The 14,483-nt window shown below is 39.6% G+C and overlaps 1 protein-coding gene across 1 annotated transcript in view; it reads right to left on the bottom strand.

Moving 5' to 3' along the window:
* LOC127192738 (E3 ubiquitin-protein ligase CBL-B) overlaps window positions 1-14,483 on the bottom strand; it is a 95,503-nt gene that overhangs the window by 47,498 nt on the left and 33,522 nt on the right. The window contains exon 7 of the mRNA XM_051150038.1: window positions 4,568-4,771. Coding sequence (XP_051005995.1) covers window positions 4,568-4,771 — 204 coding nt within the window. The remainder of the gene's footprint in view (window positions 1-4,567; window positions 4,772-14,483) is intronic.

Raw genomic sequence — 14,483 nt, 5'->3', positions numbered from 1 at the left:
TTCATTTTATATGTGCTTTGCCAATTCTTTTCTCAGATATTTTACATATTTGGTGAGTAATGTGCTACTCGCTTATTAATAATTTGCTGATATCTTTTCCAACATCAAGAAGATATCTGAATAGGAATGGCTATCTTAATTCTCACTGATCACACCTGTGCTAACTTTTGGGACCACGTTACATAGACCCAAAGACCTGGGAAAGATCACAGCTCAGAAATTCAAATAATGACACAGATTTGGAAAAAAAATCTTAAAGTGTGTTCCAGTGAAATCCTAAAATACCTTCCATCTCAGAAGGCAACCAACTCAGTGGTTTACAGAATTGTGGGCTCTTGCTGCTTACTGAAAACATCGCCATTACTAAATATACTTATGAAAGAATGAGAAGGAAGCAATTTGTATGAGCAACTTACAAATACCAGCTGTGAGAAATCTCCATGGTAATAGGAAAATACATTCGGCTTAGTTCTCTGTGGCATGGTGGAAGGATTATTAATTTAATGAAGGCAAAATGCATAAGATAGACAAGAACAATTGCACAATAAAGTCCTCAACCAGTGCATGAAAGGAGAGAAAGATGAGCAATTGAGATGGAGGATAAAAATTTGGATCTTTCTGCTGGGCAGTGATTGAAGTCACTCTTCAGTTGGGAAAACAAGACATTTAAAAAGAAAGAAAAGATGATGAGTCAATCATGATTATAACATGCGAAGAACGTGCATGAAGAGTGGCTTTGTGTAAAAGTTAGTCTTTGTTTATAACCTGTTTACTAACTCATCACTGCATAAAACCTACTGTATTTTTTAAAAAAGAAAATGGAGATAAAAAGATGGGGGGGGGAGAGAATTTGGTCAGGTAACTGCCCTCACAAAGCAGGTGCATGTGGATTTACTAGTTTACTTTAAACAGTTACTGAGTAGGCGTTGGTGAAAGAAACAGTAGGTATGGCTTGGTTTTAGGAACTCATAGTCCTTTATAATAACTTAGCACAATGGCTGTACTAAAATGCATAAATACAGCGAAAGAAACATGAAAATACAGCAATATTTTCCCAATTATTCAGAAAGAATCTATGCTTGTATCCACACCAAAATGTAGGATGCACTGAAAGTTAAATGGCAGAGGTTGGTGAAACGATGCAGAAGTCATGATCTTCTTAACTGCCTAGAGAGAGATTAGTAGACATAAGAGACATTTAAGTAAACCATGACATCAATTAAAACCAAAGAACTGTAGCGTAATTGCATTTCTAAAATATCTGACTGCTGCAAGGCAGAGGAACATTGAAGGTCACACAGACTTATTAAGGGACACAAACCAAGAAAGCCAGAGAATGTCCTCTTGGGGTTAACAACAGAAAGAATTACTGTGGAAATCTCTCATTTTCTCAACAGACACCTACGGGGTGCTAGAGGAAACAAATCAGGAGAGGCCGGAGAGGGTGCTAAGCAGGCCTGTCCCTCAACTTATACACTCTGTTCTCAGTTTGTGTCACTGAAGTCGTATGAGAAGAAGCCCCAGCTTCACTTTAACTCAGGTGAAGCAGCCATGGACTGCAGCTATTGACAAACTGATACAGAACAAGTGGTTTTTTTGTTTTGTTTCATTCTCTTAAGTAGCAAGGTACACAGAGTTCGCACGGAGCCACATTCACATCTCCACGTGGACACTGAAAGAAAACCCACTTAGTTAGGAATGCAGAGACGCCTTTTTCCTAGCTAGAAAGCTTTACCACAGAGGTTGCTTGAACCTCTCCAGCTGTTGCATGTTTCTCAAATACTTTCCTGCCATCCCAGGTAACCTAAGCACTCAAGAAACACTCCTTAAGTGCATCCTGAATCCTATACCTGGGCCAACAAGCTTTCTGAAAGGGCCAGGTAGGAACGATTTTAGGCTCTGAAGATGAAGAGGTAGGAATCAGAGCCTATGTAAGTGCTTCATTGTCACCTCAGTATATCTCACTTGAAGTACAGATTGTTACTTCAAGGGAGAAAGTGTCATCAATCAATACAGGCAGTGTTACAAGCATTCACTACTTTATCCTCACTGTCATTCTGCATCTTTCTTCTTGTTTCTGAATGAGTCTCACAGGACTTGAGATATGGCCAAGCTGGCAGAACAGTGAGCTAGGATGCAGATATCTTCTGGACGAGGCAAGTCTCATCTTCGTGTGCCAGGGTAGCTCTTTTTTACATACTTACGATGCAGGGATTTCTACTATTTGTATTGTGAAGTGTGTCATGGTCCATTCTTTATCTTAGTTAATACAGGTAATAAAATAACCAGTATTTGTGGTCTCATTGACCTGACAATGTGTTAGTCTTAAATCCGTGATCTCCATTGATCCTTTCAACAGATAATGTAGGAAACTGCAGTTGGTGTCCTGCTTTACAAGAAAAAGCCACAATGGGAGGAGTGTTATGTAATTTGCTTAAGAAAGTTCTAGTGCTATCCTGTAATAGAGCAGATATATGGCCCCTTCTCCTTGACGGAAGAATTTTAGTTGGTTGGACCCTCAAATCACAATACTCTTTGAGTCTTCTTACTTCCTTACTTAGCACTTAGAGTTACTGAGGAACAACAACTTCTTCTTGTGCCAAAGAGATCATGTAATTAAAAAACAAAACAAAATGAGATAAAACTCAACAGTTGTTATCACTGATAGACAACAGTCTCTGAGTTAGCCAATGGCAGCTCTGTAAATGTAAGTATGAAGGACCAACATCATTCCAGCCCAAAGCTGAATCGGAGAGTAGTAACACTGGTGATGTTAACAAACCTTCGTATGTAAAAAATCTTTCATGTAAAATCGAGAATGGAATGTATGAGGAATTCTGGGACGGGGAAAATGCAAGAATTTTCTTTCAGCAATCTCTGATACCGCTTTGAATAAGCCATAAAAACGGCCTCCTCTGCACTTTGCCCTAATTGTTTTCCTACTGCATAGCAATGGATGCACAGTGTGAATAGAGAGAAGTGGCTGCTGCAATCGAACAGCACTCCACCTCAGGGGCAAATGGTCCTCCTTAAGGCTATGTTGGAAAGCTTGTAGGCCAATCCGAACTCCAGAGGGATGAGTACTGGAGCTGATTAGTAATGTCTGCAGGAGCCAGGAGGAAGCTGGTTCCCTCATCAACAGATGCTCCCAGAGCAATCAATCCCACTTCTGACTTCCACAGCATAAAGCGTCTCAATATAATCCTAGTTTCATGGGCATTGCTATACAAACAGCACTCTGATAGCTAGGAATCTATGCACTATTTCTGGTTGCTGATTTATTCAACTGGCATGATGATTCTTTTGGAAAGTAAACACTGATGGGCAGTAGCATCCACTCTCAGTTCAATAGACCAGTTTTCTAAACACACAGGCAAGTCTCAAATCAGTAGTCACAGAGATGAATTTTATGTGACTTCTTATAAATTGAACACAAGGATGGCGTTTCTGTAAAGAAAATAAATCTATTGGATACTCTACACATAACAAGAAAGTTAATAAAATGCAATCTTACCATTTCAAATAAAACAACTTCCTTTCTTTAATTTGTCCTCATATTTGTTGGTCTCATTCCTGGAAATGTTCTCTCCTGCCTCTCACAAGGTTTAAAATCAGGTGGCAGCTACCTTAGTAGGTGCTGCTGCTTGATCTATCATTTTGTGATCTGATTGATACTTCCAGTAGTGTTTAAAATTATTTAAATATTTTTTGAGAATATATAATCACAGACTCTCTCCCCTTCTTCCTTCCACACCTTTCCAGAATACCCCTCCTTGCTTGCTTTCAAATTCCTGGCCTCTTTTCTTACTAATTGTTGTTAAATGTGTGTGTGTGTGTGTGTGTGTGTGTGTGTGTGTGTGTGTGTGTGTGTGTGTGTGTATACATATATTTCTAAATATAACTCACTCAGCCTGTATAATGTTACTTGTGTGCATATTTCCAGGGCTGACTGTTTGCTATTGGATATACTACTGGTGTGTTCTTCCCTGGGAATAACTATTTCTCCCACTCTTAGCGTTTCGTAGTTGTCTGTGGGTTTTTGTGGAGGGTTGAGGCTGCAGGGTCCTTTTCCTTTCCACTTTGTCATAGTTATTGTGGCTCTTGTGCAGCTCATGTTTAGGCTGTCAGGCTGGTGAGACTTTATGGAGGTAACTCTGAGATCACAGAAGACAGAGAAATTCCATAGTCCTCTGGCTCTTCCTCCCGAACCCACTTTCTACATGTTCTCTAAACCCTATCTTTTGGTTTACCTTTTGAGAGCACTTATCAGTCTGTTCATAAGCCTTAGATGAGGGGTATGCTGTGGATGTGGTCACTGGGACTAGCCTGCACAGCTCTACATTTCCTTTGGCTATGGTTTTTTTGTAGTGGTCTCTAGCTGTTAGAAAGGGAAATGTCCTTGATGAGGAATGGGGATTGTTTTTATTTGAATGGGAATAGTGCTTGATTTTAACCTTAGTGCTGAGTCAAGAATGCTTTCCTCATCCAGATACACACAAAGAGTACTTCAAACTAATTCAGCAGTCATCCCGCAGCATGCAGGCTACACGCACGCATTCTTGTTTACCTTTCGAACACTCGCCAGTCTGTTCATCATCAAAGATTCCTCTCGGTCATCATCATCGTCCAAGTCAAGCATGGGCATGCTGAAAGGGTCAATGATGCTGCAGCACCTGGAGCCTTCGTCTCTGGGATCAAAGGGGTCCACGATGATGGGTTCAGTGCCTTTTATCTCACAGCGACAGAAGGGGCAGCCTTGGCCATCAGACTCCTGAACAATAAAAACAAATTGACTGGCTCAAAACTGTCTGAAGAAGTCTCGAGGTTGTACATCTATAAGATGTGTCACAAGTTTGTGGGTCAAGGGTAGGGATGTCTTTAAAAAGCAGTTGAGTAAAATTGGTTATAAGACAACAAAACATATAATGAGACTTGGCATTAAATTAACCAAAAAGCAACACCCCCTGTGCCCCCGTAAAGCTTGATCTGCTAAAGGAGCTTAACTTAATTCTCACAAGTATTCATTTGTAATTCTAATGAACAAGGCTTTTTAGTCCTCAGATACTGAAAAATGAATTATGTCCCTCTTCAAAACAACAATGCTAATTAAATATTCCATAAAAAGAACATCTTGGCAAAATTAAAAATGAAGAAAGCAATAATAAATAGTAATCAAAGCAACCTATTTGAAGTCTACATTGAAAAAGTTCTTGTGCATATTAACTGTGGGTAAATATTTCTGCTCAAAGCCACTAGGGTTTGTTAAATCTTGATTAATAAGGAATGAGCCAGGGAAATAAAACAGTCTTGAGAAGTAACCATCTATGGTCTACATCTTACAAATTCCCTAAATGGCACATGCACTGGAGGCTCAGTTACAGTCTACAGTGTAGCCTTTGAGACAAGAGGTTTAGTGGAGAACAGTGAGAAATACTTGGCGGTCCCCATGAAGGTCTTGTTAGAACACTATCCCCTTCAGATCTTTTTCTCTGCTTTCTAAATGACAAGAGGTGTACAGCCTTGCTTTACCACTGGCCCAAAGCAGCGAAGCCAATCAGCCACAGCCTGAACCCTCGGAAGCCGTAAGCCAAAAGGAAGCTTTCATTTTTAAAGTTTATTTAGCTCACAAAGTTTTGACCCATCAGCAGGAAGTGACTGGTGCAGAGCCTGTTTTCTTGACTTGTTTATATGGAATCTAAGACTGTAAAATATGAAGTATCTCCCAGCTTGGCTTTCAAATCAGAGGTTACAAGAGATTTGTTCAAATGCTTTTGGGATAGAAATGCATTTTTTTTGGCGATCATTAGAGGTTTTGTTCAGCCTTCCAAACACATTTCTCTAAGCTCTACCAGACAAAATAAGATGCTCTCTTACCCTGTCTAGAGACAGGAGGTAACAGGTATTTACCACTCTGCATTTTAGTATTACACAATGAATTTAGTATTACATTTTAAAAAGTCATTTTTTTAAAAGTTCAATGGACAAACAGGATGAATAAGCAACATTTCTGCAGACAACTCTACAGAAGTCAGCCTGTACTTGGCTCAGGCCTATTGCACTAACCCTGTATCCACTTGGCCTGTGGGAAGTTGAGTCACCTGCCTTCAACACTGTGGCTTCACAAACCTTGTGAAAGATTGTCTTCCTCTCCTTTCACTGGACAGATGGTAGATGTCCACCTTGAGGAAGATACTGCTGACCTATAGCTTTCTTTAACGTTGCTTGGATTAACAAGGTGTGTACCTTCTTTGCAATGTATATTATCAAAGAAAAAGAAAGGAAAAAAGAAAGACAGCAAACACATCTTTGGATTGCTTAATGAAAAGAAGCTGCAATATCCCCTTATTTATATGCTTTTAAATAATTTTTAAAACTTGGAATAGTAAAACCGTGTGTGTGTGTGTGTGTGTGTACTTTTGAAGAGAAGAAGGTAGGAAAAAAAAGGGAAGGAGGGAGGAAGGGGAGAGAGGGGGGAGGGAGAGAACAAGAGAGAGAGCACATACCAGCTATGTTCAGAACTGAAGGGCATAAATGCTGTGACCCATAGCTTCACACGATAACAAGACTGAATTCTTCCATTTTCTGTAATCTCCTTACTTTGATATTTTTAACACTGAGAATCCTTTAAAAAAATCTAATCCTTCCTATTTTGATTTGGCGAAAAGAACCTAAACTTAAGGGAACAGTCAGTTCATGTTATCATCTGGATGAAATCTCCTTACTGTAAGGGTAAATGTGTACTATGTGTCAATCCTGGCATTTCTGTGTATGTCTTCATGAAATTGAGTCGCTCAAGAAAGCTAGCTCTCCAAGTGCAAGCTGAAAAGGAACTCATGCTTTCTGTAACAAGAATGTAGGGCAGATGAATAGAAAGCAGATTTCCGAGCGCTATGTGGACATCTCATTCATAATGCAATTTAAACATCCTGTAGCAAATTAAAACATAGAGAACAGTGAATCCGTGTATGCACTGCCCAACATGAACAACAATCAACTCATGCCTAGTGTGTTTCCTCTGTGCCTTCATGTCTCACCTGCCAATCATTCTGAAGCACATTCTATACATTATATAAATTAGTACACATATATTTTAGTATGGATACCAAAACACAATAAATCTCTTAAAGATCTAAGTGTAACTACTGTAGCTAAAAGTAGTTAATTCACATTGAAACACAGGGCCATATCGTTTGTTAGCATAGTGACTGGAAGGTGTAATACCTTTTATTATGTTCTTACTCCCAGGTCTGTCTACATGTAGCTCTGGCTAAGGATGGTCTGAACTTACTCTACCTCTTTTCTCCTAAGATTGACTGACTTTCCCTTGGAAAGAGGAGGAGGCGATAGGCAATGGCATCTTGATAAGAGGGGAAAGACTGGACATGATTCTTCTGAACCAGGAGTCTAGACATGATTCTTCTGAACCAGGAGTCAAGTTCTTCCTCTAACCTTCTTACCTAGCAGTTTAATTTTATGAAAATTGCTATTGTGTGCAAGATTGGAAAATTTGAAAGTACATATCTCAAAAGATCCCTTCCGATCACTGTGACCTGTTGCTGGTAGCTTAGATTACTCTTAAGTGGAGAAGAATACCAGTCAGTGGCTCTTTTATTTACTTATTACCAGTAAGTGACCTGAGCATATGCATACTTTGTGGATATTAAATGTTAACAGCTACACTGACCATCCACTGTGATAGACTAACAGTTCACACTGACTGTGGTACTTTAGTATAACTTCAGCCGTCACTCTGTTTCTTTAATTTAACTACTGTCGTATGGAAATGAGACATCACCATAAATTTTCAAATGCTACTTTGGTTCCTCTGCCCTAGTTTCTGTCATATGGTTGATTGAAGACAGATGAAGAATGTCTAGCACAGACATATAACTCATCAGGATTGCGCATCGATAATTAAAATAATGTTCCTGTCAACATATACTTAAGCCAAGATCAAAGAACATATGTCACTGCAGAAGAAAGAACAATAAATAATTCTGCTCTTAGTCCTTAAAATGTTCACAATTTGTGAATGCTAAGAGGAAGTACTTAAGATTCCTTCTATTCTAATGGACTCAGTAGCTTTCACTTCCCCAATGAAGAAATACGTCAAAATTAAAGGTGGAAGAAGTCACTAGTGACTTACATTACCTATGTAAGATACTCATGAAACAGCAATTCAGGTTTATGTGCCACCCATTGACACTATGAGTTACTATGTATAAAGCACAACTTTAGGAAACATCAATGAATTTCCAATGATAGAAAATAGGGAAAAAATAATGAGGAAAACAAATCGGCTGCACCATAAACACTCTTATATAAGAGCCCAAGTGAACACTGCAAATACCAACTTTTATCAGATTCACCCATCAGTAACTGTGCATATTAATAGCATATATTGCTCAAATATACACTATCTTATAAACATTTTATCTTAGGCATCTTAAGATAAGCATTGTACATACAACTAACATGCTTTCAGAATTATCAGAGACACACTTTGACTAACACCCAATCACTTTCTTTAGAGTGTGGTATATGTGGCATAGCTGTGTGTGTGTTCCCAAGACCTGTGTACATTTGACACGGGGTCTCTCAGGGAAGCTGCAGCTCACCATTGTGGTACACTTATGATCTGGAAGTCCTAGTGATCCTCCTGCCGCTGCCCATACCCCTTCCCAGAGTCTTCAAGTTACAGACATGTGCTGGGCTATTACAGCAATGCTAGGAAGCCAAACTCAGATCCTTGTGCCTGTGCAGCAAGCTTCTGTAGCACTGAAACACCTACTCAGCCCAGGACTGATCGCTTTCCATCTTCTCACAAACACAATATATGTGGCAGGCCCCAGGACATAAGTATCCTCATGGGGATCTCACTGTGGAACATGTTTCATGTTCTTTCCATGTGCCTAAGTGTTTTATCTCTACTAGTCATTTGCAATTTATATCATCTTTCTATATTTTATATAGTTTGAATCACCACAAATATTTTTATTAATATTGCTATGTGAAATAATTATATCAGAATAAATAGATGTAAGAGTGGGTCACATCTTTATTAAACATTTTCACATTACAAAGACGTTAATAATATTCTCTTGTTAAGAGTACTTGAAAGAGTGAATGAACAATGCATGTTCCATCATGAAGGAGACCTGAGTTTTGGTATTTTATAATGGATGAGGGGGAAGACACTGGTAACCTAAAATCTTACAGCCTTGATGCGGAAGATCTAGAGAATTATACAGTAAATCAGAATGTTCCAGGGCATTCAGAATTACAGCATCATGACTGGGCTCCTTACCTACCATATACTGGGCAGTAAATTGCCTTATTTGGTGGTATAAGGAGATAATGCACCATTTAGAGGGCACCATTTGATCTGAGTTAGTAATGACTAAGTGTGGTTAACTGGTTGAAATCTTAACAAAATACTGCACAAATTTCCCTTGCAAGTAAAATACCTTGGAAACCAAGCAGATGCAGGCACTGAGGGAAAGTAACAGCACCTGCAACAAAACAGTTCTGGAAGAATACCACCTTTTCCGGAAGTGAATATGACTCTGAAGGTGCAGAGTCATTAGTACACACTGCTTATCCTTAACTAGAAATAAGGGGAGTCTGCTAAATGAAGCTATCTAAATGGCTTTTATAAATGCATTTATATATTAACTCATTTGTCCTACCATACAGTCACAGTCTGCATTCTAATTTTCCCAGCAAGAAAGTTGAGGGTTTACACAATCTGATGAAGGCCCCACTTAGTTAAGCAATTGTGCAGGCCATCAAGGCAATGAGACCTGTTTCCAGAACCTACTCGTTTTGTTCTAAGACTTTAGCATAATAAGGTAATAACCGATCTCGGGTCATAGGCTAGGGAAAGTTTTACATAGGCTTCTGGTCATTACAAACAGGAAACACTTGTGTTCAACTGTTATGTTCAGGCTTCAAGTTTGAAAATGAAAGAAGCTATGACAGTCAATGAGTATTCTGTTCAAAGATTCAGTTTCCTCAAAGGATGGTGGACAGCTCATCTCAGCAATCACAGCGCTCAGTGGCACGACAGCAAGAGCTTCCACTCTAAAATCTGATGCTGAAGGCCAGGGCAGTGGTTCTCATGCTGTGAGGCCCCCTTTGGGAGTCGCATATCAGACACTTACATGATGATTCATAAGAGTAGCACAATTACAGTTATGAAGCAGCAAGGAAATAAGTTTATGGTTGGGAGTCACCACAGCAGGAAGAACTGTAGTCCAGGGTCCCAACCTTCAGAAGGTTGAGAACCACTGATCTAGAGTATCAGTCACACTGCCCTGAGTTTATAGTCACTAGACATTTAACTTAATGTTACCAAACTTCTACACGACCCAAACCAGATAGACCCATGAGGTAACAGAGACGGCTCTGAGGTTAAGGGTATGTATTGCTCTTATAGAGAAGCAGGGTTCAGTTCCTAGCATCCACATGGTGCTTCACACCTGCCTGGAACTCTAATTCTAGGGAATCTAGTGTCCTGTTCTGGCCTTCACAGGCACCAGGAGTAGCCGTGGAACATTGACATACATGCAGGCAAGCCATTCGTACACATAAAATCGAACCAATTCTTCAAAATGAAAGGCCCGCATTAGAGTGTTAGTATCAACTGAGAATGTTTCTAAATGTCCATTTATGTTGTCATCAGGATATTGTGAAATGGGGAGAATGCATCTATTTAGTTAGTAGACTTGGGCATTAGCATTTGTTCTCCAAGATCTTGTTTTCTCTGGAGTGGGTAAGATGGCTCAGCAGGTAAGGGCACGTTCCTTCAAGCCTGCAGACCTGGAATGGACACAGCTTGCTGAAGATAAGTGGCACTTATCTGTCATCCCAGCACTTCTGTGACAAAATGGGAGGACGAGACAGGGGACTAGCCAGGATCTCTAGGGCCTGCTAGACTGGAGTACTCAGCAGGGCACAGTCCCTTGGATAGACACCCTCTTCCTCACCCGTGCCCCATCTCTCGGGCCTCTGCAATCCTAGTCAAGCCTGCTCCATTACTCTTGCTCAGGGTGTCCCCGTAACATTTCTGGTCAGAACTCTTAGCTCCTCCAGGGTCAGAGAAGCTCCATGGTAAATATTCTTAAAGGCAAGCATTATTTATTTATTTAATTTTTACTTCTTGTTAAAAAGTTTCAGTAGAGGCAGAAATTTGGGTGTTGCTTTTAAAAGAAATCAGAAGAGTATCCCTCTTCTCTAAATGTAATCAATGAGCTCAATTCCTGCCCCTCCCTATAATGCTCTTTTTAATCACATGATATTAAAGCCACACTCATAGATTTGCATGTATTCACTCTTTTCTAAATTACCATTTTGGACATTGTAAAGTGTTTGAAGAAAAATACAGAAAAAAAAATCATGGGAGAAATTCATTTTTCTTTTAATTAAATTAAAGCTCTTGGCAGTAATTCAAACCACAGCTGCCTAGCATGGACAGAGGTAATCACAGTTACTTGGGACAGTTAACCTCAGTTTGGTGTCTTGTCATTTGAAACCTGAAGTCATTTAGCAGACTCTGTAACAACAGAGACAGAACTCCTTACTTTACACTCTATGCAATGGCCCTGCTGTATCACACCGAGGTTTATAGACCGTGCACGAAGAATGCAAGACTGTGAGGATAACTGTTTTCTCGGTGTCTTACTGAGATGTGAAAGTGAGAGGGGAGTCTGCAAGCTTTACTGACCAAGAGTGAAACAGAGAAGCCGCGCCCAGGGTAAACAGCTTCAAATGCTCTGGGAAGCTTATTATTTAACTTATTCGATATTTCATGCAAACTCTTCCACGGTCATTCAACTTAGTAAATAACACAGATGTTTCAAAAAAGTGGAAAAAACAGTCTGACACCTCTCTGGGGGCATGACTAATAGGCCATTATGACAGCAATTAAAGAGCAACCACCAACAGTCTATACGGCTACCACTACTGTGCTTTTGTTAGGTTTGTATTAATTACATCGAATTTCAGTCTCTAATGAGTTTGAATTCAACCAAAATAGGGCATCAAATGAAAGACACAACTTTGGTGAAGAATGACTTACTAAAAATGCACTTTCTTGAACACATTATGATGGCTCAATGTTCCCTGTTGGACTCTGACTGATTCATCCTAACTTCTTAGCAGGCATGTGTTTCCCTTACATCTTTTTCATATCAGCACACCCAGGCAAGGGACTGAAAAGTAAGAGGAAACTGTCTAATGTCCGTGAATAAACCTGCAGGAAAAGCAGATACTCATTTCAGGTAATTATCAGTGGCTATTCCATCTATAAAACTTCTAGAAGTGGTTTTAAAATAAAACTACATCTGAACTTTCTTTTAGCTGGGAGATCACTCTAGAGAAACTAGCTGCTCAAGCATACTCCTTGAAATCACAGTAAAAAAGAACAGGTTTGACATCATGGGGAGCGAATATCGAAGTGTCCAGTGTTGTTTCCATCAAAGAGTATTATTGTTGGGGAGCCCTAAGAATAGATTTTTGCTGTGCATGATTTACTTTAAAAGCTTAACTTTTTCTCTGGCAGTAAAAATCGTCAATGCCATGAAATGAAACCAACAGCTTTAAAGGAAAAAGAAAAAAAATGACTCTGTACTGCATCATGTTGGAACCCAGGCAACATAAAAGGACAGAGACATCTGTTACAAGCTGCATTTCATCTCAGAACTCCAACGCCCAGATATTGTCCAGTAAATCTGTAACCACAGACCCAAGGTTTGACAACGTTACAGAAGGAAAGGGATGTTTGGTTGCTGCGCTCTGCTCATGCACATAATATCAGTTCAAGCCGGTGAGCCTCCAATTGAGGCTCTAGACAGGAAGGAATTGAATGTTTTCAACTATGTTTTAATTTAAGTTATAAGACTTGTTTTTAATAAGAGAGACATTTTTAATAACATGTTGAAAGGGTCACAAAATACTGCTGTTAGTGCACTAACTGGAAAGCTTCGCACACAGAGCTCCTGGTCAGCAGGAGCATACTATGAGCCACCTGAAGTAATGTAAAAACGCTCTTCCCTGGAGTAGAAAGGTTCAGTAATTGATGTGTTTTCACTACTGAGATCCCACTGAGAAGCAGAGATTCCAGACTGCCACTTTAGGAATTTCAAGCCTTGTCTGAATGATAAGTAATTTAAGAACGAGGAAAATGTGTATCAGACATCTGCAAATATTTCTTGTGAGGGCACAGTCAGTAGAATCCAGGTGTTGTGGCTGTCCATGCCAGCAAGTCTAGCTAGCTGCAGGGGTAAATTATGGGATTCATTGGCTACAACACAGAACGCATGGATCAGTGGCTACAAGTTTTAAGATTCATTCTCAGGGAGAGAGCAGGCAAAGTCTCTGTAAGATCCGTCTCTCTAGAACACACATGCCCTGAGGCTTTCTACAGATGATTATAGCACCGTGCAGGTATAACAACCTCCTGCCTCAAACTTTCCTTCTTAGCACCTAATCTGAGAATCACGTATTGAATAGCCACCTACATGCACATACATTAAAAGGCAGGGGGACCCTAACATCACCATTCAATATTATAGGCAATAAATGGGTATATACGTAAATACAACCAGGAAAAAGCTCCTAGAGAATCACAAAAATTGAACCGGAGTATTTATTAAAACTCTATTTGTGTGAGGAGATAGATATCAAAGTTAACACTGAGATAAAAATTTGCCTCTGTTTCCTTAGTCGATATGTAAAATCCAACCATCAGTTTAAGGCAGCAGTACTCACTGGGGGTGTAAGTGTGATTTACTGGGATGCCTTCCAATTCCACAAACACCTTTGAAATAGTAATTTTAAAAATTTTACTTATGTTATTAATTACTAGTAATTTCTCATATAACTTCTACTACTTTCCCCTGACACTGTTTGCAGTACTTGATCATGTATGTACTTCCTCAATTTCTAAAAGTAAAACTGAGAAACATCAAAGGTTACTAATTTATGAATACTGTTGGACACATCTACATAAAAGGTCACTAACGTCAATATGAAAATGTATGCAAGGCATCCGGGAACTGATTATCAGCTAGAAAGAGGAACTATACACCCCCTGTGGAGAATTTCCAGTAATATACAGAAAAGCTGTGGTGATGTGAGGGGCAGAGCTTTGACAATATAGGAGCAAGAAGCCGGAAGTACTCCCATGTGTGTTTACACAACAGACTGAAATAAAGCTTTATAGAAAGCTGGGGGAAAAAAAAAAAAAAAAAAAAAAAAAACCTGATAAACAGTCCTTCTAGAAGTATACAGAATTAACACACCTTTTCTTGTTTTAACTCAGGCATACATTTTAAAACCCATCTTGGGCTACAACGGAACCCATCCTTGTGAAGTGCGTTAAACAACAGCTTCCATTTCAGTCAGGCCAATGGAACAGGGTTAACCTGCCTAGCTCCCGGAGAGTAAGCGCAGCATGTGATCAAACACGTGAATTCCCATAA

This window comes from Acomys russatus, chromosome 8 (assembly GCF_903995435.1).
Source record: "Acomys russatus chromosome 8, mAcoRus1.1, whole genome shotgun sequence".
NCBI classification, from domain to species: domain Eukaryota; kingdom Metazoa; phylum Chordata; class Mammalia; order Rodentia; family Muridae; genus Acomys; species Acomys russatus.
This window is presented reverse-complemented; position numbering and strand designations above follow the sequence as displayed.